This window comes from Lepidochelys kempii, chromosome 2, assembly GCF_965140285.1.
Source record: "Lepidochelys kempii isolate rLepKem1 chromosome 2, rLepKem1.hap1, whole genome shotgun sequence".
Taxonomy (NCBI): Eukaryota; Metazoa; Chordata; order Testudines; family Cheloniidae; genus Lepidochelys; species Lepidochelys kempii.
The window spans coordinates 138439508-138465625 of NC_136381.1; the positions used below are offsets into that span (position 1 = coordinate 138439508).

Consider the following 26118-nt stretch of genomic DNA (forward strand, 5'->3'; position numbering starts at 1 on the left):
ACATCAGCAGTGCTGGGGACCCAGACTAACCAACCTAAGAGTTAAGTATAATCTAAAAGTAGCTGATAAAAAAAGTTTTCCAGGCTGCTGAGGAAAAAAGTGACGTCTACCCATTGGTAAAACGTGAGCTGAGTTTTACTGGCTGAGCAGAAAGCGACCCGACACTCTACGATTTCCGCTACAATCACAGTGGAAATTACTGATTTCCACTACAATCATCGTGTTGTCATTAATACACAGGGGTGAGGCAACGATCTTGGGGTAAGGGGTTACGGCACTACAGAGTTTCTTCCGCCTGTAGCACCAAATGGACATTCTGTGGGACTATTTTAGTGGAAATCAGGCTACTGGAAGCCCTTGCCCCATCCCTCCCCCCAACCCACCTGGGCCATCCCACTCTGGCCAGGCACCTCCTTCCTTCCCCTCCCCATATACTGAGTGACCCGATGGCCAACTGACAAATTCATTGTCATAATGACCAGAGTCATTTGTCCAGAGAGCCTCTATAGGCTGGTAGTTGGGTCTCCCAAAGCCACTGGTCTAAAAGTTGTACGGAGGGTGCTACCACCTCCACCCCAAATGCCTATTTGTGACTCTAGCCCTTTATAAACACCAGAATAAAAATCAATTTCAGGTCAAACAAACCATTTCATTTAAATGCTTCCCCATACACTGATTTTTTGATTCACTGACATTTTCTGCAATTTTTGGATTCAGTTTGGGGAACGGGGGGGTTGGGTAGGCGTGGGAGCCCCGGGGGCCCTGTCAGGGGATGGGGGTGTGGATAGGTCAGGGCAGACAGGGGACAGGGGCTGTGGGAGGTCCCGGGAGGGAGGGGACAAGGAGCAGGGTGGGTTGGATGGGTCGAGGGTTCTGAGGGGGGCAGTCAGGGGGCAGGAAGTGGAAGGGGGCAGAGGGCCAGGCTGTTTGCGGAGGCACGGCCTTCCCTACCCGGCCTTCCATACCATTTCGCAACCCCGATGTGGCCCTCGGGCCAAAAAGTTTGCCCATCCCTGTTTAGAGAATTTGCTCATCAATTTTTGTGCAGCAAAGCAGCAGCTTGATTTAATCCTTACCTTCTACATTTTTTAACTTAAGGCTGCAGCTCAGATCACCTTTAGGTTTATTCATTACCTATCACTCTCAACTTAAGTTTCCTAAAGAACAGTCAAACTGAATGCTGGTGTGAAACCAATCTGCTCACAGAAAAAAAAATTAGACACAAACATATCCATATTTATTAGCCATGAACAAAAGCAAAATAAAAATTGCCATAGTGGAACTCACAAAGAGTGAATTTATGACAAGATTTTCAAAAGCATCTACTTAATTGAAAAGGAGTACTTGTGGCACCTTAGAGACTAACCAATTTATTTGAGCATGAGCTTTCGTGAGCTACAGCTCACTTCATCGGATGCATACCGTGGAAACTGCAGAAGACATTATATACACACAGAGACCATGAAACAATACCTCCTCCTACCCCACTGTCCTGCTGGTAATAGCTTATCTAAAGTGATCATCAAGTTGGGCCATTTCCAGCACAAATCCAGGTTTTCTCACCCCCCCCCACCCCCAATTGAGAGTACAAGTCCCAATGACTTTCAATGGAACTTGTGCTCCTAATTCATTTTTGAAAACTAAGCCTTAATCCAGTAGTTGTTCCCTGGAAGTGGTCTACTCAGAAAAAGATAAAACCATGCTGCAGTTGGACTTCAACTGGGGTGATAGCTGAGAGAAGACAACACTGCCCAGGCTTATCTGTTTATACCCTGAAGCACTGCTATTGTTACCCATTTTAATAGACATATCTTAGCACAGTGGCCTTTCACTTGCTGCTGTAAGTACACGGAGGGAACAAGGGAGGTCACTACTTCTCTATTGCACTTGTTCCTCCTCCACCCTGAATAGGAAAGGCATTGCTCCCAGCTACAAGGGGCTGGGGAGCCCCCTAACATTAACTGACAGCGGATCCTAGGCTCTATAACTGACCTTCCTCTCCAACAAAATCTTCCATTTAGTACCTTAATGGCCCTTCTACTTAGTGGCTGCAATAGCTACCTTCCTCTTCCGCTTACTCCCTCAGAACTCTAGCCAGTACCACTTTGCCCCTTCCCTATCAAATCCTGCTGAGAGTCTGTGGCTTTCCTCACAACTTGTTTTGGGAAGGAACAGGTGGTGGGGCAAAGATAACACTTCTGCTCACTTGGAGCCCAACTCAGGCGTAGCACCAGCAGCCGTTTCCAGCCCTGAACACATTCATGAATACAAGCCTCCAACACCTTTCTAGCCCCTTGAGAGAGTTCAGACACCTAGGGTGAAATCTCTTGTCCATTAAAGCTAGTAGCTTTGGCACACCTATTCAGTTCCCAGCACCCTGACATTGTGTAAACCACTTAAACACAGGAGTAGCAAAGCATGTGAACTACCTCAAAATTCAAAAATTATTGTGTAACAGACAAACAGCCTGTCAGAAATAAGTAAGAGTCACATAATACAAGGATTCTGCCAAAAGACTCAAGTGACATTAGGAATAGCATGTGTTAGAGGATTGTTTAGCCCCCTACCACATCATAAGTTACAGTGGCTTGTTTACCCAAATTTGCGCCAAAACAAAAGAAATCAGTTTTAATGCACACTTTTTGGGGTCTGTTTTCAGTTCGTGTATAAGCTAGCCCTTACTATCTGTAAGACACAGCTCTTTTTTACCACTTTGGCAGTTTAAAAGTGCTGTACAGCCAGACAGTTCAGCCATCGGGGGTAACACTCATTTAATGAGACTTCCCTGGATGTAGAAACTGTTTTTCAATTCCTTCTTGGAACCCGCACCATAGGAGGCCTTGCGGCTTTGTACTGCTGCCTTCCAGCTATTCTCAGCTATTAGAGCCACTCCTTTGGGTCAGACAGCTGAGGTGATGAAAGCAGGCTTAGGGCTAATTTAACTCACACCAGCGTTGGCAGGTCTTAGCTGGACCAGAATAAAGGGCATACAGTAGTCATCTTTGTCCCCGCTCTGTCCTGCACTGAGCATAGCTCAGCTGAAGCAGGGGTTGGGGCAGATACTTTTCTTTAATATCAGCTCCAATCTGTGTATTTTTATGGTGTTTTTCGTTGTGTTTCACAGCATATAAGATGTCCAAGTTACCATGGTGTACTATGTTATTATACCAAGGGACATTCTTTATAGTTTTACATATTGCTTTCTTCTTAGGCCTTGTATCAACAAGTTTGTTCAGTCAGTTAATTGTAACTGTGCAAGTTCAAGACCTGTTAGCAACTACGGTAGACTTCAATACCACTAAAATGTGTTAACAGGTCACGCTCAACCCAAGGAGGCGGCTGAGGTGTTCAACGCTAGCGACACTAGGTACGAACGCGGCTTTTAAATCAACTTTTTTTCCTATTTTTGACAAGTCCTTTGAGTGATGATCTCATTATTTCAGAATGCAAGCACCCCTATATGACCATCTAGAGACCACTGCCTACTCCCAGCTGACATGCAGCAGCCAGTCTGCCAGCAATCCATGTTCCACAGGCAGCCCCCTTTGCTGTTAAGTCTTTTTCTAAGCAGCTTAAAGACAGTGAGGGGTGTGAACTTGCATCGCTCCTTAACCCATTTCATTTCATAACCAGGAAAGATGCTGCAACACTAACCAACAATTTCAGCGTAAAGTTTGAAAGCTTAAGGGGTGATTAGCTCTTACCTAGGGATACAAGCTAAGTATGATATTAGTCTCCTAAGGTCCTCTTGTCGTATTCTATCATGGTTGCTGCGAGCTGGAAATGTTAGAATGGGGCCTCCACGTTTATCTCTGCCACCTGAAAAACAAGATTTGTGATGAGTGCCAAAAGCGTACTATACAACACAACAAACCAACAAGAGTCCCTGCCTTGTACAGTTTACAATCAGACTGCACTTAGAAAAGAACTAAGGCCTCGTTCTAATAGGTGTGCACATCCACTTGGAAAGAAAATGGGATTTAAAATTTACTAAACAGAACCACCCAAGGCTGTGGGTCAAAAGACCATTTTAACTAAACAACAAATTGTTGGGGTCAGGATGACCAACACCATGCTCCCCTATTTTCATCACTGCAAACCAATGATGTGCCTGAGTCCCTGGCAGCTCACAGGATGTGACTGTCAGTGAGTCATAGACACTACCTTACCTACTGCTCACAGCTTGGTGTATTTACTGATGGGGGGAGGGGAAGTTATCAGCACCTAATGTGTGCTTCTCAGAGAATTCATGGATTCACAGATTCATGGAGGATAGGTCCATCAATGTCTATTAGCCAGGATGGGCAGGAATGGTGTCCCTAGCCTCTGTTTGCCAGAAGCTGGGATTGGGTGACAGGGTATGGATCACTTGACGATAACCATTCATTCACTTTGGGGCACCTTCCATTGCCCACTGTTGGTAGACAGGATACTGGGCTTGATGGACCTTTAGTCTGACCCAGCATGGCCATTCTTATGTTCTTATGTTAATTTAAGATAGCTGGCTTTATGTAACTGATTCTTCTAATGCCAAAAACCAGTATAAAAATTTCCCAAAAGACACACTTAACTATGTCTACGCTGTGCACATTACAAGGGCACAGCTGTGCCACTGCGGCCATACCACTGTAAGGTGTGCAGTGTGGCCATTCTCTTGCCGGGAGAGAGCTCGCCTGGCAACAAAATAAAAGCACCTCCAACGAGGGGAGGTAGCTTCATTGCTGGGAGTGCAGCTCCCAACAACAAAGTACTGTCCACACCAGTGCTTTTTGTCGCTAAAACCTTTGTCGTTCAGGGGGAGTTTTTCCACAACCCTGAGCGACAAAAGTTTTAGCAACAAAAATGCCAGAGTAGACAAAGCCTAAAACCTGACAGAAACAAACCATGCTACCGACTGTATGCTTTTAGGTTATTTACAATTCCATGACGGACAGCAAGTTACAGATAATCACTGGTTCTGTGAAACTTGTTCATTTGACTGTGCTACCACAAAGACTAACATGAAGGGGTGGGGAGTTGTCTTAACCAAAGACAATACTACACATCTCAGCATACTTCCCACTATCTGAGTGCCTATACAATATTAATATAAATGACTTCAATTCAAGTAGTTCAATTACATCAGCATGTCCCTACTTAGAAGAGCCCATGGACACTACATAATTTCATATTGAGAGCTTTATTCTGCATATCTGTGCACTAAATACGAACAACTCAGCTATGGTTAATATCATTCTATAAAGAAAGAACGGCACCACATGCCGTCAGCTCCGTTGAACTACTCAAGTATTATTGGGAGATATTAAGGCATTGCTTCTGAAATAAAGAGTTTTAAGCCAGTGAATATGACAGCATCAAGTTACACTTTCTGCCGTGAGGATGCATCTGCACCCTAATAGAAATACAAATTCAGGGCCTAGGGAAAAAAAACAGGACTATGCTTTAAATAATTTTTAGACTTCAACACTGCAGTACAATGTACCTGAAGTAGCATACTGTGATAGCTAAACAATGTGCACCTAGCAATAAAAAACCTGGGACTGTAGGGATGACTATCATTGTAGATTTTTGCCACCATCTTCAAGTACTTTTAGTAAGAGACTCCAAGGTCTTGAGTTTATAAAATTTAACAGTCGTGGTGACATCTGAGGTTTACCAAGAACATACTTTGCTTTATAAGCAAATGACTCCAAAACAATGGGATTTAGTACCCATTATACTAAGAGATAAATGGCTTATACATTCATGTGTTGACCTGCAGCTGCTGAATCTGTCAATTCATTAGGAATTTATCCTCATGTTCACTCTGGAAAAAGCGAAATCCTTGTATCACAGTGTAAGAGACTGAACCAATAAAACATGTAGGTAATTGGCTAGCAATTCTGCTGCTGAGCTCCCCCATTTTTATCTGTGTGACTTTAAACCGTAATTTTGTAAACAAAGTAAACAAATTCTGCTTGAAGAATGGATTGCAACTGTATATCCAATACTTAGTAGCGACAATGAAATTTAATTATGGGGCACCACTTAATATACTAAAATTAACAGCGTGTCTTCATTTCTATCATTTCTCACTTTATAGCTTTAAGCTTGAAATAGAAACAACTCTTAAATTAAACTTAGTATACAAAATGATCAGCCAGATACTTGTGTGGTGTAAACTTTAAACTCTATCTTGTAATCAGTGCAGCATTGCTTCCGAGATGCTGTCAGATTCCTTTTGCTGGACCTCCAGTATAGTATTTTTATGGTATTAAGGACAGTATAAGAAATGCAACTATATCTATATCTCGCCAGCAGTAGTCAAACATAAAAATTTAACAGTCCTTTCCCTCTCGTATCAAAGTACGTGCATCACTGCACTCTCAGAAGAAAACAATTACACAGTATTCAAATTAAATCAAGTACTTCAGCTAAATCAAAGCAGCAAGTTAATATACAACTTGCAATACACAGGAGCTAATAGTTAATAGTTATTAATCGTTAATAGTTAATAGCTAATAGAAAAGCTCCTGCAGAAAGAAGCCCCAATTCCTGGTTATGGTTCTCTGATGATCAGGCTGGGTTTGTGGCAGCCTTGGTTCCAGTGGAGATTAAAGCAGCCTCAAGGCTACTCTGAACTTGACCAGCAGATAGTAATTTCACAGCCTGTTCCAACCACACCCTCTCTCCATGACAGCCTAATGCTCCCCTTCACCAGGGGCTGGAGGAGGAAGCGTAGAAGTGAGCTACGCTGGCTCTATGACCATTGGGAGGTTTCCCATGGACTATGGACCTGTAGCTAGAGATGTGGCTGTTTCAACCCTCCTAATGGTTACCAGAGCAGTCCAAAGAGAGCAGAGAGCCAGGATCTGGACCGAAGTTTACTGGGTTGTCTTTAAATTGTGAGGGATAGGTTAGGGCATACATTTTTATGAATGAGTTCAACACCTGATCAGTCTGATCCATCATGCAGATTCAGTGTTCAGCACCCACTCATGGTGCTTTGTTTATGTAATCATGAAGACCAAAAGAGTACCATTCTATAATAAATGATTAAGTGCATCCATGTACCAACGCACAGGCAGAGTGGGCAGCACCATCTAGTGTTAAAGTTGTTGGATAGTTCTCGTTTAAGACCTTGTCTTCAGTTGCTTACAACTTTGCTGAAATTTGGCCATTTGGGCTGACATTTTCTGGACTGAGTATCTGCTGCATGCTGGTGGTTTGGTTTGGTTTGGTTTTAAAAAAAAAAGTTTTCAGCCAAAACTATTCAGCTGTTTGTGAGAACAAAGTTAGAAGAAGCAAAGATTTTGTCCATGCTGAAATGGACTCCTTTCTTGAGAGGTTCTAGCGCTCCCATACTGTTGAGCAGAGACTTGAAATTTGGCAAGGGGATGGCCTCTTTGTTAGGGATGTACTTTTTGCCATCCTTGTGAAAGTCCACTCATATTTGGCGAAGTTATAAGGCTTTGAAAAACTGCTGTTCACACATGTGCAGTAGAAACTCAAGAGTTTAGCACTAAGTTCTGAGGCGATTCCATCCACAGTAGGCATACTCCAATCCAGGTCTGAGCAGGACTTTCCCTGGCAACAGCAGTTTGGGCTAAGGCGGGCCATACTCGAGTCAGACATTGGAACCGAACAGGAAACCCCACTCTCCTGCACTGTCAATGACCCCTCTGCTTGCACTACTTAGTGAGGAGCAGGAAGCCATCTGATTTGAACACAGAAGGGACAACAGCCAGACCTGGGGGGCGGGGACAGAGGAAATAAGACTAGGAAAAGAAAGAACAGACCAAGATTCAGTGTGGCACAGCAGGTGGGAGAAGGGAACTGGGACTGAGAGTTAAAGGAGGGAGGCGAGGACTGGGTGGGCAGATAGACTAGCATTAGAGTCGGGGAGGGAAAATGAGATCAGATGAGATGCTGGGGCCTGGGGGGAAGATGAGGCTAGGATTGGCTGGGCAAAGAGACTGTGACAAAGTGTCAGCAGGGTGGGGTTAAAGACAACAGATTGTACAACTAAGGAAAGAAGAATGGGACTGGGAGCCTTTGGGGTGGGAGAATGTGGGTGGAGGTGACTTGAGACTGGGCAGGGAAGAGAGACTGAACCAAGAACCAGGATGGGAGGACTGGGTGGGCAAGGAGAAGAACTGAGATGAGAAGACTGAGGAGTGGAGACAAAGCTACCTATATGAGGAGAAAAGGATTACAATGACAAGCCGGGGGGGGGGGGGGGCGCGAGGGGGAAAGAGAGAATGGGAAGAGGGCACAAAGTGTCAATTTTGGAGGGGAAACTGGCAGACACAAAGGTCTGTGGATGAATCAGCGTTCTATTGTCAAGGAGACTTGTCTGTAGGACCCGTGCCTCATTTGGTTCAAAAGTTGAAAGTCAGACCGATTGGTGTGTGGACGGAAGGGGGACTTGGGCTCATATCTAACTCAGAACCCAGGCTTAGTGTGCAATATAAACATACCCAATAAGGCCTGGGCCATACAATGAACAATGACGAGAAAAAACAGAATATTGAATAGCTGCTCATTCAGTGAGCATCATCCATCCTGTGCACTGAATGAGACAGGACTCCTCTGGAAAAATTAGTATGTGATCATTTAAATAAATCAAGTATCAGAGGGACAGCCATGTTAGTCTGGATCTGTAAAAGCGGCAAAGAGTCCTGTGACACCTTATAGACTAACAGACCTATTGGAGCACAAGCTTTTGTGGGTGAACAAGCATCTGACGAAGTGGGTATTTACCCACGAAAGCTTATGCTCCAATATGTCTGTTAGTCTATAAGGTGCCACAGGACTCTGCCATGTAAATAAAGACTATCCTAATGTATATGTACAAGCAGGCCGAATTGAGGTTGGCCAAGCAATCTTAATTCTGGTGTTTCCTTGAGCACTTGACTTGAGCAACCTCAATAATGTTCTTTTAACGTTGTGTGTGTGTGTGTGTGCGCGCGCGCACGGGGGGGGGAGGGGTATTGTAGATATCTTATCTTGAAGAAAATTAACAGATTTAACCAATACCTAGGAATGGTACACAAGCACAGGTATCTTCGAGCAACAGTCACTAGAGGGAAAAGTGTGTTATTTGCCATGCCTGAACGTCAAGGGGGACTCGAACGACAAGTGAGGGAAGATCTAGTTGTACAGTGAATTTGCTGGTTCTTTGTTTTACACAGTAACACGCTTGTTTTAAAATAATTTTATTTTGTAGTGCCAATTCAAAATGTGTACTTAATTACCCACTTTATACCACAGAACCTCTAGTTGTACTGCCTCACTGACTAAGGAAACCCTCACTCAAGACCTCTGAACCAAAGCTCGAGCTTTGTAACAGCTTTGGCAGACATTTGTTGACAAACAATATTTGAATCTGAAGGTGTACCAAAAACCTTAGACCTATATATTACTTGAGATTGTCTCAATTCATGTGTATGCATTTTATACTGTATAGCTGAAGACACAGAACCAGGCTATTTGAATTAAATGTACCCTCAAAATTAAGTTTAGTCCATTAGACTTTTGTATTAAGATTCCTTTTTATGACCCTGTAACAAATATTAATTTTAGACAGCATTTAATTTGAATATCTCCAAGTACTAAAGAGTGCACTGTGGAAGTAATAATTTCTCAACTTCCCACAATACACCTTTGAGGCCTAGTCTTCATTAAAAAAGGTTTGCTGGTATACTGATATAAGGATACCTATACCAGCAAACTTTCTAGTGTAAAAGTGTTTTGCAGTAGAGATTATACTGGTTCCCCAAGTGAAGTATGTTATACAGGAAAAAGCACTTATATATGCTGATGTAACTGCATATACACTAGGACTCATCAACTAAACATGTTGTAAAAAAAAAAAAAAAAAAAAAAAATACCCCAAACCCCTCTCCCCTCACTGATATTACTAAACCAGGTAATGTTTCTAGCATAGATCTGGCTTGAGATTAAACATGAGCATTTTCTGGCCAAAAGGAGTTAGTCTGTCACATTGCAAGTCGTAATGTAATGCTATGGATCATAGAGCAGGTCTACATACAGACTTCTGCTGACATAGATATGTCAGTCAGGGGCGTGCAGATAAGTGATCACTGACCAACACAGCTGTGCCAGAAGTCATCCCTTGTGTAGACGCAGTTAAGGCAAAACTGTGCTTTTACTGGCATAGCTTGTGTTGCCCATGAAGGTGGTTTTAATATACCAATACAAAACACAGCCTACTAGGAGCACTTTGCCAGTGAAGTACACTGCTACAAGAACACCAGTGAAGAGCTCCATGTGTAGACATGTGCAGTGTAGGAAAGAAGAGCTAAAAATCAGGAGTCCCTTAAACACGCAGAATAATAAGTGATTTTTAAAGTTAAGATCCCATGGGAATCAAGTTACTAGACGCGTAATCTAGGAGTCAACAGCTGCATAATAAACTCCCTTTTGTAAATCCCCTCAAAGGGTACAAGGGCTTATAGCTGTAACCCCCAGCTGGTATCTGCCAGCCATCAGGACTGTACTAAGCTGCTTAAGATCAAACAAGCTCTAGAGCTAAACTCAACTGCCAGGCTCAAGGAAGATTTTGAAGTGGAGAGGGTGTCAGAACTATGCTACACTCAGAGTGGAATTCAGAGCTACACTGAACTCCCAAGCTGGAATGTGCTCTACCTTGGAGCAAACTTCTAACTAAACTGAGCTCCTAAGTATTGAAGCAGGGTATATAGCAGTGGTTCTCAACCCGTGGCCCAGTCAGCACACAGCTGCGGCCCATATACCTCCTCAGGGTCATACAGGTAGTATATATATTGTGTGGATCCAACCCACATAACACAGAGAGCAGCATATGCGGCCCATATGGTAAATACAATGAAAACCACTGCTATATAGCCTCTTTGACCTCCTCGATAGGATCTGGATCATCAGCCAGACTGACTCAAAATGTAGATGCAACTCAAAATGGAATCCCACTGTTGCCAGTAAATATTACCACCTCTCTCAACCCCAAGCGAAGTCCAACACCCCCAAAGTTGCAGAGTATAAGCAGCTCTCATCAGAAGATAGTTATTACTCTCTGTAGTAAGACTTGGATTTTTTATTTTAGTAATATAAACTAAAATCAAATATTAATCCACAGACACCAAATTCCTCTGCCTGTAAAGAGAGATGTGTATTGTCTTTCATTTGATTTTTTTCCCCAGCCAGAATCAGTGGGCATGCATCACTTCTTGCAAGTGAAAGTATGTAAGAGCAGCCTTGCCAACAGCCTCCAGATGGCTAGTTTAAGTTTTTCAGGAAATGCCAATTTGCACAAAACCTTACCAATACAACACACTGACAAGAAGCAGCGGTCTTCAGGGATACCCTTGAAGAGAAGTGCAAGTTAATAAGTTTTGTTTGTGATGTGAAACTACAAGTTATCTTCGGGGAAGGTTGTCTAGTAGTTAAGGTTCCAGCCAGGAACTCAGGAGACCCAGGGACCATTTCCTGCTCTGCTACAGATTTCCTGTGTGTCCCTGGGCAAGTATCTTAGTCTCTGTGCCTCAGTTCCTTATCAGTAAAATTAAGGTAATAGTACTTCCACACTACCTCACAGAGGTGTTTGTGAGGATAAATACTTTCAAGATTACAAAGTTCCATCACTGTAATATATGAGTGCCAAGTGCATTCCTAAATTAGAAGAGACTGGTTAAGACCAGCAAGAGCACAGTCATAGTTAATATTTATGTCATCTGGTAAAAAGTTGGATTCTAAGCAATGCTGCTAAACTATGTATAATGGTATAGTAGACTAATGGTAAGAGTAAAGGATTTGAGGTCTGGACATATTCTAATCCAAACTATACAAGTGCAATGACTCACTGGAAAACCTCCAATGAGTCACTTCATCTCGTGCCTCAGTTTGAGAAATCAGCAGTATGTTAACGTTTTTATCTGCAGTACTGAACAGAGACGGTTACAGCTTTGTGGGAACCCGAGTCAGAGCTCTTGTGCTCTGTGCCTGGTTATGCCATTAACTTTCTGGGTTATTCTAGGGTAGTCACTCCCATCTGTAAAAAGGTTATCATCAGGGCCCTGATTATTTCATTATTTCTTGGTCATACCAGTTGCTTAAAAAACAAATCATATGTAGCTCCAGAACCCAAGCTCTGATTGCTAGCAATGTTTGAAGACTTTGTTCTAGAGGAAAGCATAATAATGTCAACCAAGAGTAAACTGCTACTGTCATCTTCCAGATTCTGCTGCTATCTACTGTGCAAGTGTTAATGTATCTCAAGATGAGAAATATTTTAAGATCCATGGGCAGGAGAAGAGGGATGGGAGAAGAAAAGGCACCCAGAAGCTGAGGTGCTCACTGACATTTTCAATAACCTTTCTTGTGTGATTGTTCTGTACCAGAAGTACTTTTTCTATATAGAATTGCTGCCTTTTCTCACTATTCTTCACTTCTGTATGTAGATGTGTTTGACAATTAATAGTGTGCTTGTTTAACAGCTTGCCAACTCTACGAAACCAATTAGGAATGAATGCAAAAATGTAGTATGCCTATAATTGTACTGTTTTAACAGAACCATTACATTTCCAGTACAGATCTTATTCAGGAATTTATACCTTTTTCTCAAATTTCTTTTTTGTTAGTACATGTACGATTTTTAAATCTTAATGGTTTAATATAATGACCTGATATAGTCCCTTGTAAATAAATTTCAGAGAAGCTGGATACAGTTTTACCAGATAAACTAACAGCACCTACAGAGATAGAATCTATTGAAAAGCTGCTAATTGCATTTTTCTGCAATAAACCAGTAAATCAATGTTTTTTTTCTCACCCTAATTTTCCTGGGTACTGCAATGGGCAGCTCTGATAGCTGGTATAATACATTTAGAATCTTCTATGTTGTGATTTGTTGCATATCCTTTCACATTTACACCAACATAAAAACACTGCGTAGGCCTATGTAACACTAAGCAAGCTCCTCCAGAACTATCCCATTTTCTCTGGTTTCAGACAAACTATATTAACACTACTCCACTATGGAAAGCAGCAAGGTACCATTCCCAATACCCAAATAGCAAACACTTCCAAGTTGCAGGGGGCTGCCTGTTTTTTCTACCTTTTTCCTTGAGGAATATGACTGGAAAATGTTTTGCAGTCATGTTGTTCCCATTAACTGCTTCGTTAACTCACTAGAACAGCGGTGGGCAAACTTTTTGGCCCGAGGACCACACTGGGGTTGCAAAACGGTATGATGGGCCGGGTAGGGAAGGTCGTGACTCTGCAAACAGCCTGGCCCCCCGCCCCCTATCCGCCCCTTTCCACTTTCCGCCCCCCTCAGAACTCCCGACCCATCCAATCCCACCCGCTCCCTGACTGCCCCCTCTGACGACCCCCTGCCCCAACCATGCCCCCCCACAGGATCCCACTCCCTATCCAACCCCCCCGCTCCCTGTCCCCTGACTGCCCCGCCCCCTATCCACACCCCCACTCCCTGACGGGTCCCCCGACCCATCCAACCCCCTGCCCCACTCCTTGTCCCCTGACCACCCCCTCCCCGGACCCCCATCCCTAACTGCCCCCCCCAGGACCCCTCCCTCTATCCAACCCCCCCTGCTCCCTGTCCCCCCATCCCAGAACCCCCCCCGAGATCCCGTGACCCCCCCATCCAACCCCCCTGCTCCCTGCCTCCTGACCACCCCCCCGAACCTCCACCCCATCCAACCCCCCCTGCCTCCTGACCACCCCCCCCGAACCTCCACCCCATCCAACCCCCCCTGCTCCCTGCCTCCTGACCCCCCCCCGAACCTCCACCCCATCCAACCCCCCCTGCTCCCTGCCTCCTGACCCCCCCCCGAACCTCCACCCCATCCAACCCCCCCTGCTCCCTGCCTCCTGACCACCACCCCCCAAACCTCCACCCCATCCAACCGCCCCCGACTACCCCCTCGGACCTCCTGCCCCTTATCCAACCCCACGCCCCCTTACCATGCTGCTCAGAGTGGCAGGGCAGGCTTACTGGAACGCCTGGGAGGTGGGCGGGCACAAGCCGCGTGGCTGCAAAGAAAGAGGGACAGCGGGGGAGGGGCCGGGGGTTAGACTCCCCCCGGGAGCTCAGGGCCAGGCAGGACTGTCCCGCGGGCCGTAGTTTGCCCACCTCTAAACTAAAGTGACACCTGAATATTCTATTTACACTATGCCATAAAAGTTTATGGCACATGACAGAGACTGATCCCTACTCCCAGGCGCTTACAATTTTTCCTTGAACACTGGGGGAATAATGGCAGGTGACAAAGATCATTAAGTAGCCTTCAGTAACTAATGCATACACCACAGATGTACACGGTTTTAATATAAGAAAAACCCTTCCTATTAGGGGAAGACTCAAGTTATTGGGCTTCACTGAAGCAATGCATTTTGAGAAAAAAAAAAAAACAAAAAACATAAAACAGGGGAGAGGGAGAGCAAAAGTTTGCCAAATCAGGTTAGATATATCGGTTACACCATCTCCTTCCCCCATTCTTCTAAAGCAGAGGTCTTCAATCTGTGGGGATGCATTCACAGGTGGGCGGGGAGGGAGCGCCACCCAGCTCTGCTCTTGGCCCAAGCTGCCAGCACTGGGTCCAGGGTCCCAGCCACCAGCCCCGGGTCCAGGGTCCCAGCCACCAGCCCCAGCAATCCTCCCCCAGAGCTGCAGCCCTATGCCGGGCTGCAGGCCTGGGCCCCTAGCCAAGGATCAGCCACCAGCTGAGGATCCCCTCTCCTCCCCCACCCACCCCAGCTGCGGCCCCCTTACCCATCTGTGTCCCAGCTCTGTGGGGGCACGAGGTAAAAAATTTGGGAACCACTGCTCTAAGGTGCTATGTTTGAGGATTGAGAGAATAGATAGGCAGATAGAATAAAGCCAGGGCAAGCACTTCCAATGAACCCCAAGTAAAGCGAAAGCAAAAACTGCAAACCAAGAAAACTAGAATGGCTGGCCTGAAATTCCCCAACGTTCATTGAAAAGCTTTGTTGGGTTTTAAAGCTCTTGGCAAACTCTAGTGTTCATAACTAGATGAGACAGTGGCTCTCACAGTAACAAGGGCATTCATTCAGTGATCCCCTTCCTGTGTGGGGAAGTGTTTCTGTGACCTTGGAATTAGGCTCAGCATTTCTCTGATAATAAGCTTCCCTCCCAGCTGATGAGAGAGCCTGCAAGTCTCATGACCCACACTCTCAAAAGCAAACAGCAGCATCAGTGTGTTAGGTGCGCTAGCCCAATCTGAGGCACCCTTGTGTGCCTGAATATTTATAGATAAAAACCTTTCTGCACTTTTAACACACTATTAACCTAAAAAAAAGGTAATATCAAGGCTGAAACTGTCCTCTGCAAGTGATTTGTCATTTATGGATTATGGGTAGAGAGACTGCTGCTTCTTAATCTCAACAGTTTTTAAAGTATTTAAATCAGAATGAAGCCACAGCCATAGCCTTGTTCACAGGAGTATGTCATTAAAAGATACGGTCAGCATTCCTTTAAGGAGGTTACCTATCAGTGTGCAGGTTAACACCAAACAGTTGTTGTCTTTGTGAATCTAAACCACACTTAAATCCTTCCACCAGTTTGTAGACTAGCCAGCACTGAACTCCAATTGTATACTGGAGAAATTGGGGGGGGGGGGGGGGGGGGGGGGGGGGGGAGGAAATCAAGCTTCTCTCAGTGCAATGCTCATCAATTTTGTCTCTCAATCAACTTGTGACATAGGCTTTACAGATCAAACACACGACCCAATGAACTGGTCAACACACTTGTCCTATTTTACCATGTTCCCAAGCAGAGAACAAACTTAAGGCTCATAAGACAGGGGAAAGCATTTTGAGTGAAGTGGAAAAAGCAAGTAATCTGTTATGGAAACAAGTTGCCAGTGATACTTTAATTTTATGTCATTGTACAAGGATAAATATTGGCAAAAAATTATGTGATGGTTCTTATTTTACAGGTGTTGAAACATACAAATATTTAACACTGGTAGATCGTCTTACCTGGTATTTTGTGGACATGTAAACTACTGGGTTTTTTTCTGTGGCTGTCAAACACTTCAATTAAAAATACAATGCATGTTAAAGTAAGACTTTACCTGAAAGATAGGCAACTTTTTCCTTTAAAATTGGTAATACTTCCATAGCCTTCATTTCATCATTTTTGCGAAACCCTGGAACACATAAGAAACAAGGAAATAAGTCAGCGGTTTGATATGCAATGTAAGCCGGCTTTCAAATCCCATCTACCTAATACACAAGGAAACATTTACCTTATTTAATGTATCTTGAAGCCTACAACTTTATTTAAGTTCTTTTAACCCTGTTAATGAGATCTCAGTAAGTTAGAATCTTTGGTAAACTCCATTTTTATCCTATACAATTTTACCTACACAAACACACGAATGATCAGTTGAGAAGTGTGTATACATGTAACATACCAACAACGTCAGTAGGCAACCCTTAATAGAAGATGAAGCACTGAAGTTAAACATTTTCAAAGCAGATAAAAAGAAAGGTCAGCTTAATTTAGAAGCTCTCACTTTGAATGGTGCTCTGATACCAGTCTTTCACTTCCTCTTCCAGCAAATAGAGATCTAATATGCAACTAATGGCATGAATCCTTCAAGGCAGCAAGCAATGAATTTCAGTCACCTACACACCATTTTCAAAACACCTCAATAAGCAAAAATAAAGCTGTCTTACATGTGGATTCCTTTCTAGCTCCTGGCTTCTACTGGTGTGAACCTTAGGAGTACTATGCAAAACCCAGTGAATATTCATTCATCTCCACCTTTTACAAGCCAGAGCTCACAAAAAGAGATCTGAGATGATCCAAAGGTCCAGCAATTTCTGATTACACCAAAGAGGTGTCAACTGGCCTTTAGCAAGTAGTTTTACTACTTCCTCCTCATTCAGTGAAGAATTCCAGTCATTGTTGCAAAGCTTACCAGAATAAAAAATTCAACTAACGTGGCAATAAATTCTGTCACTTAGAAGCTAGTACCATTAAGTCTTAGAAGACCACAGAGAAACTTCATAAGGAGATCACTGAGTTGTCAAGAGGTTTGTGTAGTCTCTTGTTCAGAAAGGGTAGGGATGGGGAGGCTTGAATAGTCTATGCAGTGGTGTTACATTTTCCATTTGTATCCACAGAAGTTAAAAATCATATTTTAAAAAATCGCTGCAAGTCAGCATCAAACACAGACTTGTTTAACAGTTGCCACCAAATTAGAAAAACTTTCAGCACTGGACTAGAACGAGCACTGCAGCTGGGAGTGCTTTTCCTAGTTCACGTACGTAAACCCACTAGCTTGGCTCAAACTAGTGCACTAAAAATAGCAGTGTAGCTGGGGTAGCATAAGTGGCAGCTCAGGGTAGCTGTTCGAGTATGTACCTAGGGGGTATGGGTGGGTTTGTATTCAAGCAAGTCCAAGCTACCTTTGCTACCCCTAGCTACACTGCTGCTTTTAATGCACTAGCTCGAGTGGAGGTACTGTGAAACTGTCTGCCTGAGCTGAGAAGCATGCTCCCAGCTGCAGCACAGACATACTCCAAGATCCTGCATGTTTAGTTGGGGAAAAAAGCATTCACATCATGGAGAGCGAGTGACACTTTAAGTCTCTTGAATGGTTCATCCTAAACCCCTTTGTAAATGTACAGCATTCAAAGGAATGCCACCCCATGTCCTGCAGCCAGAACTCGGTTTGTATCCTTCTTCTGTCCCCCTTTTCTTCTTCCAGTCAACCACATGCATAGTGCTTAGAGTACTCTATGTCAGGGTGGGCAAACTTTTTGGCCCGAGGGCCACATCAGGGTACGAAACGGTACGGAGGGTCGGGTAGGGAAGACTGACTCCCCAAACAGCCTGGCCCTGCCCCCTCTCTAACCCCTCCCACTTCCTGCCCCCCTCAGAATCCTGACTCATCCAATCCTGAACCCACCCTTGGTCCCCTGACCGTCCCATTCCAGGACCCCCACCCCTAACCATCCCCCTGGGACCATGCCTCTTATCCAACTCTGCCTGCTCCCTGTTCCGACTGCCCCGACCCCTATCCACACCCTCACCCCCTGACAGGCCCACCGGGACTCCCACGCCTATCCAACCCCCCCGTTCCCCGTCCCCTGACTGCCCCTGGGGACCCTCTGCCCCTTATCCAACCCCGCCACTCCCCGCCCCCTTACCATGCCATTCAGAGTAGTAGGACTGGCAGCCACGCTGCCCAGCAGGAGCTCACAGCCGCACTGGCAGTGCGGTGAGCTGAGGCAGCGGGCGAGGGGCCGGGGGCTAGCCTCCCCGGCTGGGAGCTCAAGGGCCGGGCAGGACGGTCCCGCGGGCCGTAGTTTGCCCACCTCTGCTTTATCTTGCTAAGAGAAATTTTTGCTAAAGTGCATCATTAATGCTTCCTTACCGGCAATCTCTTCGGGAAATACCTGCAAACAAGATAAAACGAGTTTCTCATTTGCAGAATCTGTTAAGTCAACAAAACAGGTGGTACTCCATGGGTGGAACATCACCCCCGACTAAATCATAATTCATAATTTTCAATTGTCTCTTTTCAAAAAAGATTCTTTTAAAAACCAAATTCATCCAGTTTTTAGCCACATTCCGCATTTTAATGGCAAGATTTTATTCAGATTTAAAAATGAGACATACGAGACCCCCTAGGACCTTGAATCCTCCAGAAGGCAAAATAGTGCAACTCACATAGCGCTTTACACAAGCTCATTCTTGCCCCCCACTCCCCAGTGGTAATTCGTCCCAAATGAGGGAAGGTGGCTTTGACGTTGCCTCTGCTCCAATGAGTTTCTGCTGGTTGTTTCCTGCTAACTGTGACTGGACCTCTGGCCCTTTCTTGTCTCTTTCTCAAGCCTTCATCTCAGAATGGAATCAAGACTGGGAGTTAGGCTACAGTCCCTGGATACTGTGATTACCTAAGGAGGCGTGCCTTAGGTTCAGGGTTCAGTATGTGCATTTCTTCTCCTCGAGAGCTATGGCCAGTGGCATCCAGTGACCACACAACCTTCTTAATGCCATGTATTTTTAATTAGTACCAACACATTTCAGAGAGAGATCTTAAACCAAAAACAATACTGAGGCCTGTCTTCCCTAAGGCCTACTGTCCCCTCCTGGAAGCTTGGGAAGGTCTCTATTTCGGACACTCCTGCATGACCTGTCTGTGATTACATCAGTTGCCACCCACAGGAAGAATTCATTGACAATCCCCCTACCCTGCCCCCAAGTCTTAACTGTTAAGAATCGCTTTGATCTCCAGGCTCCCAGCCTTGGCAAAAGAGCTGCATTGCTCTGGACTGGAGCCGGGAAATAGCACACTTCACCACTAATTATTTGGCCAGTGTTTTGTAACTGCCCCCAAATTTGTCACAAGGCTGCTTATCTACAGCTGTTGTGTTGCTCTCCTCCTTGTTCTTCTGATAGCCCACCGTTAAAAGTTAACCAAAACATTCGAATTACAGCCCAATAAGCCATTATAGCCATAGAGCAATTCTCACTATTCGGATCACACACGGTATCGATAAGTTACAGGTCATCATTCCTAGATTACATAGCTATTCCACATCCATCAAACTAATGTGGGGGCATGGTTTGAAGTTTTAGATCCCTGTTTGAGCATCACAGGTCCCGCAGGTTGCAGCTGCTCAAGGGAGCCGCTCATGTTTCGTAGTAATCTACGTAGCAACTTTTTGTTGATATATCCTAGCTCCCCCTGCGGCAGCTGTGCCTCTATGGGGACAGGAGTAAGGCCAGCAGCTTTAGATGAAAAGAACAAGTCTGCCAGCATGTTTGTAAAAGCATTTATTCTGCCATAGCACGATTACCACCAGCTCTAGAAAGGTGACCATATTCTGCAGCCTCTCTTTCAAGAGACGAAGTTCTTTGGTAATACTCTGAGTTATCGACCCTAAACCTGCTGAGGGTTTTGTATACCACTTCCTCATCCGCCACCCTGGACCAATTAAGATGCTGATTTTATTAAGGTTAAGGTGAAAAATGTTGTTTTATCTGATAGAAATTCATGCAGAAATAATCTTATTGTATAGGGCTAGTTCTGTATGTTAGAGTCTGCCTTAGGCTCCAATTCCACTAGATACCTAAAAATGTGTATAATCCCACTGACTTGGGAATGAGTAGTTAGTGAGGCTAGGCACTAGATTAGGCACCTTGTTAAACTGGGGCCTCCGAGACTTACTCACTGCAGCTGAATGTGCCCTTAAAGGCTCATAGTGTACGAGTTTCATGTTTCTGTCCCCTTAAAGGCCTATTTCTGTGCCTGTTCTACAATGGTGAATTTACTGAAGGCAAAAGACAGCAGGGGTTATATTTGGGTGAGAGGGTGCTGGAAGAAAGGAAAGAGCATGTGCTCTTTTTAACTCCATGGGGGAGTTAATATGCCAATAAATAAAGCAGCACATTATCTGTTTTAAGGTTAATTGTACTACAAAGCACTTATGATTTGTAGGTTTAGTAAGACTTATTGAAGCAAGTCATTGAATGTACTCAATAGCAGTGCCAAAAATCTGCACCAATCTCTACACAGCTCAGCAACCTCTGAGCCAGCAGTCTTTATCACACATTAATGGAGGTGATGTCATCCTTTCAAACCAGGCCAGTCTGCAGTTGCTGCTGCCGTGTTTTTCACTGCAGTGCCTGCAGTAGTCAGAGGATTTTGAGAAGCACAAGGTGGCATAGTGTTCAAGCAAACAAAGGTTTGAGATGTAGAGGCAATTCTATATGTACATACCTATACTGAGAGCTTTAAGTGACGAATGGACTTCTAATTCGAGCATGTATAATTAAAAATGTATGATTGGGATTCTGAAGCTGATCATATTTCTCACACAATAGCATTTGCAGCCATTCAACACAATATTTGCCTGTATAAAGTCTCTGTTTAACACATTGCACACTATTTCTACATCAGTTTTTCACCACTCAAAGCTAATATAAAGCAATTTCTTGCTTGCCAAATACCTGATTTTAAAATTACATAAAGAAAAAGAGTAACAAATAGCAGCTTCATTTATAATTTCTTTTGGTTTTATACAAACAATACCACCAAGATTTAATGTGGGTTTTCGTTTCAAATAATTGTGCAGTTTACTATTTAGTTTTAACACCAATTTGCCATTTCACATTTCTTTTTTTTGTCAGTTACCGTTAACTAGTAGGTCCCTGGATTTTGTTAAATTTTATGTAAGTCATGTAGTCAGAGAATTTAGATGGCTATCTGGGTCTAAAGGATGGTGGAATTCAGTAAGGTCCTCTTCCTCTTGCTTTACTAGAAGTCATACTAATAAGCTTTACATTTTATAGAATTTGGTAAACACTCAGAAAAAAAATCTTCTAATATTTGAATATAAGTGTAGGGGGAAAACAACTGTTGCTTGAACTTCTCAGGCCCCCTATCACCACTATGGTATCAAAATACTGAGATGGTGTGGAATTGAAGGAACTCTGAGTACATAAAGCAAATAATCAAGTGCCACACACCTTGCAATTACTGAAGGACATTTGAGAGATGTTTAATTGATGATTAAGAGACTACTTGCTGTGCTAAGGATTTTATACAACCCTATGACAACACTGGAAAACTTAGCAAAGATAGAGCCAGCCCGCCCATTACTTAAAATGTAGGTTGTGTGCACCTTTAGATCACTTGGAGAAAAAGGCCCACCAAAGGGCAGATAAACCACTAAAAAGAATAGGTAAGCAGTGTGTACCAGGGTGGATTTGATTAAAATCAAATTGATTTAAATCATGATTGAAATCACTAGTCAGGAAGACTTGATTTAATCATGGATTTCTACATAAAAGTGCATTCTTGTTGGTTGTTATAACCTTAATACGTATTCTTCACAACTCAGAGACCGATGTAGGTTTCATTTTTAGAAGGCACTCACTACACATTTTGAAAGTGATTTATTTTGAAAACTTTTCCGATTAGTTTTACAGCTATATCAGAAAATGAATGATTGTTTGGTTATTTCATTTAGCAAGGGTAATTGAAGCAGATATTTATGAAGTCATTGGGAGGTGAACTATCTCCAATTCAACATGTTAATCATTAATATTTGGAGGATTTTCTTGCCATGCTGTATTAGGAGGAGATCCCCACCAGACAAACATTTAAATTGTTTTATTTAACTAAAATAATGTTATGTATTCTGGATTCTTTTCTTCAACAAATATTCAACTTTTTTAAAATCAGGTTTGTTTTTGTTAAAACTGTTTTGAACTAAAATAGTTAAACGAAATATTTTTAAAATAAAAACAAAAATTAAAGTGACTGTCAGCCAGGTCAACATGAGAAACTTAAAATATTGGTTTCAGAGTAGCAGCCGTGTTAGTCTGTATTCGCAAAAAGAAAAGGAGGACTTGTGGCACCTTAGAGACTAACCAATTTATTTGAGCATAAGCTTTTGTGAGCTACAGCTGACTTCATCGGATACTCCTTTTTTAAAATATTGGCTTCTGCAGCTAACTCAGTCGTCTTCACCTTCATTTTCCTGTTTGTTCATAATCTGGAAAAGAAAAACAAGCTTTCCTGCTTTTTCAGGTCCCAAACCATTTCTCAATTTGGAATGAATTAGTCCAAAGGAAGAAAATATTCTTCTACACCGGCAGAAGAAGCTACTGCTGTTAGAAGTGAGATTACCATTTCAACAGTCTCTGAATCCAAGTGCTTAAGTGACTTCCACCAGTTCAGTGGTGTGCCTTTCTTTAAAACAGCAGCAGCAAGCGTACATTTCTTGAACGGTTCTTATTCCCAAACTGGGTCTCTTTTACGGCCTGCTGCCATTATAGGTCTTCCCTTCTAGTGAGAGAATGGTATGGTAGATCTCAAATCAATGAAGGCTATGCTCAGAAAGACTTCTGGAATATGCTGCTCAAACACTTTCACTTTTGCTTCTACTGCCTGTCCCTCCCTTCTCACATTTATCTCCAGACTTCTTCTCCTTGTCCAGATCTATTCCGCCGCCAACAATCTTCTGTTCATTGAACTTTTTGAAACTTTGCACTTTTAGAGAGAAGTAAGCGATTGAATCTGTGTACACAAATTTGCAGAAGGGCAATAGGGTTGAGGTCTGTTATTTCTCACCTCTATATATTATTTATTTTAAAACATTTTTACTGTTAACTAGCATGTTATCTCTGGAGACACAAATCCACAGTTTGAGAACTGCAAAACGAAGCATCTCTGATGGTATCTTCCAGACTGAGCACTGAGTAGATAGAAAGATTAACCTAAATCTCTACAGAAGCCCCCGGAACCCCATAAGATTGGGTCCCTGATCCATGAACTATTGGAACTCATTTACAAAAATTTTCTTAAACATTACATGAATATATTGTCTCATACTATAGAATTAGAATTTATAATCCCTATTCCATGATGAGATATCTTTGAGCTATAATGTATCTATCTTTAGACAGGGTTTTTCCTCAAAAAGTATTTTATCAAAACAATCTGATTTCAATAAAAAAATTTTAAAAATCGGATTTGTTTTTTAAATCATTGATTTTTATCCACCCTGGTGTGTACTATTACTTTCTCTTACACTGTAGAAATCTAAATCCTGTCACTTTCATTTGCTACTCTACACTTCTATTTTGCAAATCTGGAAGCTAGCTGGCATCACAAAATTTCAGGGCTGACACCTTGCAAACAATCAAGAATCACAATTATCATCTTAGGAAATCAATAGGAAAAGGGATCCACTGCTTGGGAACACTGCCATGTTCTGCATGAGTGTCATACTCTTATGAATACTGAAGTTTTATGCTGTACGTTACATGGTTTCTTGAAGCCTATGAATTGCAGACAGTCAGAGAGCCACCTTTAGGGAGTAGCAAGAAACCACACTGGTCTGTGGCACCCACAAACCTTTTATGACAAATTTAAAGACTTTAATCTGGTCAAAATCTCTAAATCTATGATCTCCTTTAGAGACAGAGAAGAAGGTAACTGTGTTAATCCCATGAACACACTACATGGACAGTGGGGGGCAGAGTAAGGGCAGCGGCTTCAGCAGGTGTTATTGAGCATGCTCAGTTCATGTGAGCATTCTCAGTACAAGCCAAGCAATTCTGGGGCTCACATGACCCCGCATGCTCCCCCCACGCATTGCCTCTGATGACATTCAATGACTAACCACATATACAGTGTAATTGTGTATACCCCATTATCAACTAAGCTACGTTGGGAAACAAGTTTTAGCTGTTATTGCAATACTGAGTGGGGGGGAAGACAGAGAAGAGGATGACACTATATAAATTCCCTTAAAAAGACTGCCTTTAAAGGAGTGTAAAGCTCATTTTGCATACTCTGAAGACACCTTACAAAAATATCCAATGATGCACACCGTATTTAGTTGCACTAGCATGACTGTACAAGCTAGTAATCACACTGGCACCCCTGTTTCATCACTGGCCCCAGCACTGATGGGCTTCTGTGCTAAAACAGGTGTGTTAGCTTCAGGCTGATTTCCGCAAACAGCACAACATACCTGCGTGGGTAATGTGGGGAGGGCTCAATCTCTGACTGGGAGGAGGCACTAGCAAGTAAGTTTCTCAGTGGTTTGGAGAGCTGATGGGAGAAAAGCAACATCCACGGAAGAAGGGGCTGTACAACCAGAAAGAAAAGCTGAGGTTTGGGGTGTAGCGAGGCTTGCAGGGACACTCCAGTGTTGTTCCTCCCTTGCTCTCCCCCTCCCCCCAATAGTCAGGGAGGTAAAGAGGGCAACTCTACTCTGGTAGGAGCATAGGTTTAGGGACAGCCATGACAAAGAAAAGTACAGACTGGGGGAGGGGGCAGAAGAGAACCACATACAGTTATTTGGTATTTGCTGTATATAACACAATTTACATATTTGTGTAAAAACAGTAATAAGTCTTATACTTTCAACTATCATTCACAATGTGTGGAAGACCACTTCATATGGAACACAACATTTACATCTAGTGGTGTTCAATTCCCCCATGCACTTTCTTAAGAAGAGAGAGGGAAGCCTGCCTGTCTGCTTCCAGATCAGTGCATAAGCAGGATGAGGTCACCCTGCTGCTGCACATGAACCAGGCAGCAGACAAACCATCTGCCATTTTCACAGCTACACACAAGTTGCATAAGCGGAGGCAAACTAGTCTGGCCCAAAGACAAGCTTCAGTTTTAAATTTCAAGTAATAATTGGTCAATAAAGAGAAAAACAAGTTAAGCTTCGTAGTTTTCCTTTCAACTCACCTGTACTCCACAGCAAGAACAGTAATGAGTGCAAGCACCTTAAAACTTGAACTAGGATTTCCAGAATGGTCTTTCTGTACTTTTTCAACAAATCTTTGTCTACATACTATTACGTAATTCCAAAAGCAAAATTATTCCCTATGAAGAGGTATGTCTATTGCTAAATATGGATCAGTTAAATTCACCTGGATAATATTCCAGTGAGGTTATAAAACATAACTCAATTTGTTTCCCTAACCTATACCTGGATTACCCAACAAACAGAAGTGAGTTCTTTAGTAACAGAGGAAAAAAAGAAATTAAATATATTAATAAACCTACAGGTGAATAAGGTCTATACTGAGTGTGGGCGAAACTTTGGGAAGAAAGCTTCATTCCCCAGGTGAGAGAGTCCTATTTCCCACCAGAACAGGCGGTGGAATTTCAGATTTACATGGACGTGAAGAAGAAGTCTCATATCAGACCTGAAACCATTAAAACAACGATGTCCATTTGGTGAATTAAAGGAAATTTCCAAATAATTTAATGGGGTCTAAAATAAGTTTGGTAAGAAACCTAAAATACGTATTTGATTCCAAGTCTGATCTAATAGGTGTGCTCCTTCTCCAAGGTAACAAAAGAAATTACTGACAGAAAATGGCCATCTATAAAAGGCATCTTCTTTGTAGAGGCAATATATTTTTAAAGCCTTTCAAGAAGCTTGAAGAACAGATTTTATTTTTTAAAACAGAAGAAGCCTCAAACAATTCAGTTGAGAACATTTAAAGCTTATCTCGTTAGCTCTCTCAAAGGTATGTTAAACTAGAAAGCTGAATTCTCACTTCAGAGGGTGGTGAAGTGGGATCACAAGCCGGGGCAAGCC

General features: G+C 43.1%; 1 protein-coding gene across 7 annotated transcripts in view; it reads right to left on the minus strand.

The window, feature by feature from the left end:
* Nucleotides 1-26118, minus strand: part of TRIO (trio Rho guanine nucleotide exchange factor) — a 403258-nt gene that overhangs the window by 261327 nt on the left and 115813 nt on the right. For all 7 annotated transcript variants that reach the window (XM_073332315.2, XM_073332317.2, XM_073332318.2 and 4 more), the window contains 2 exons: nt 16095-16169; nt 3705-3819 (listed from right to left, as the gene is read on the minus strand). In XM_073332315.2, coding sequence (XP_073188416.1) covers nt 3705-3819; nt 16095-16169 — 190 coding nt within the window. The remainder of the gene's footprint in view (nt 1-3704; nt 3820-16094; nt 16170-26118) is intronic.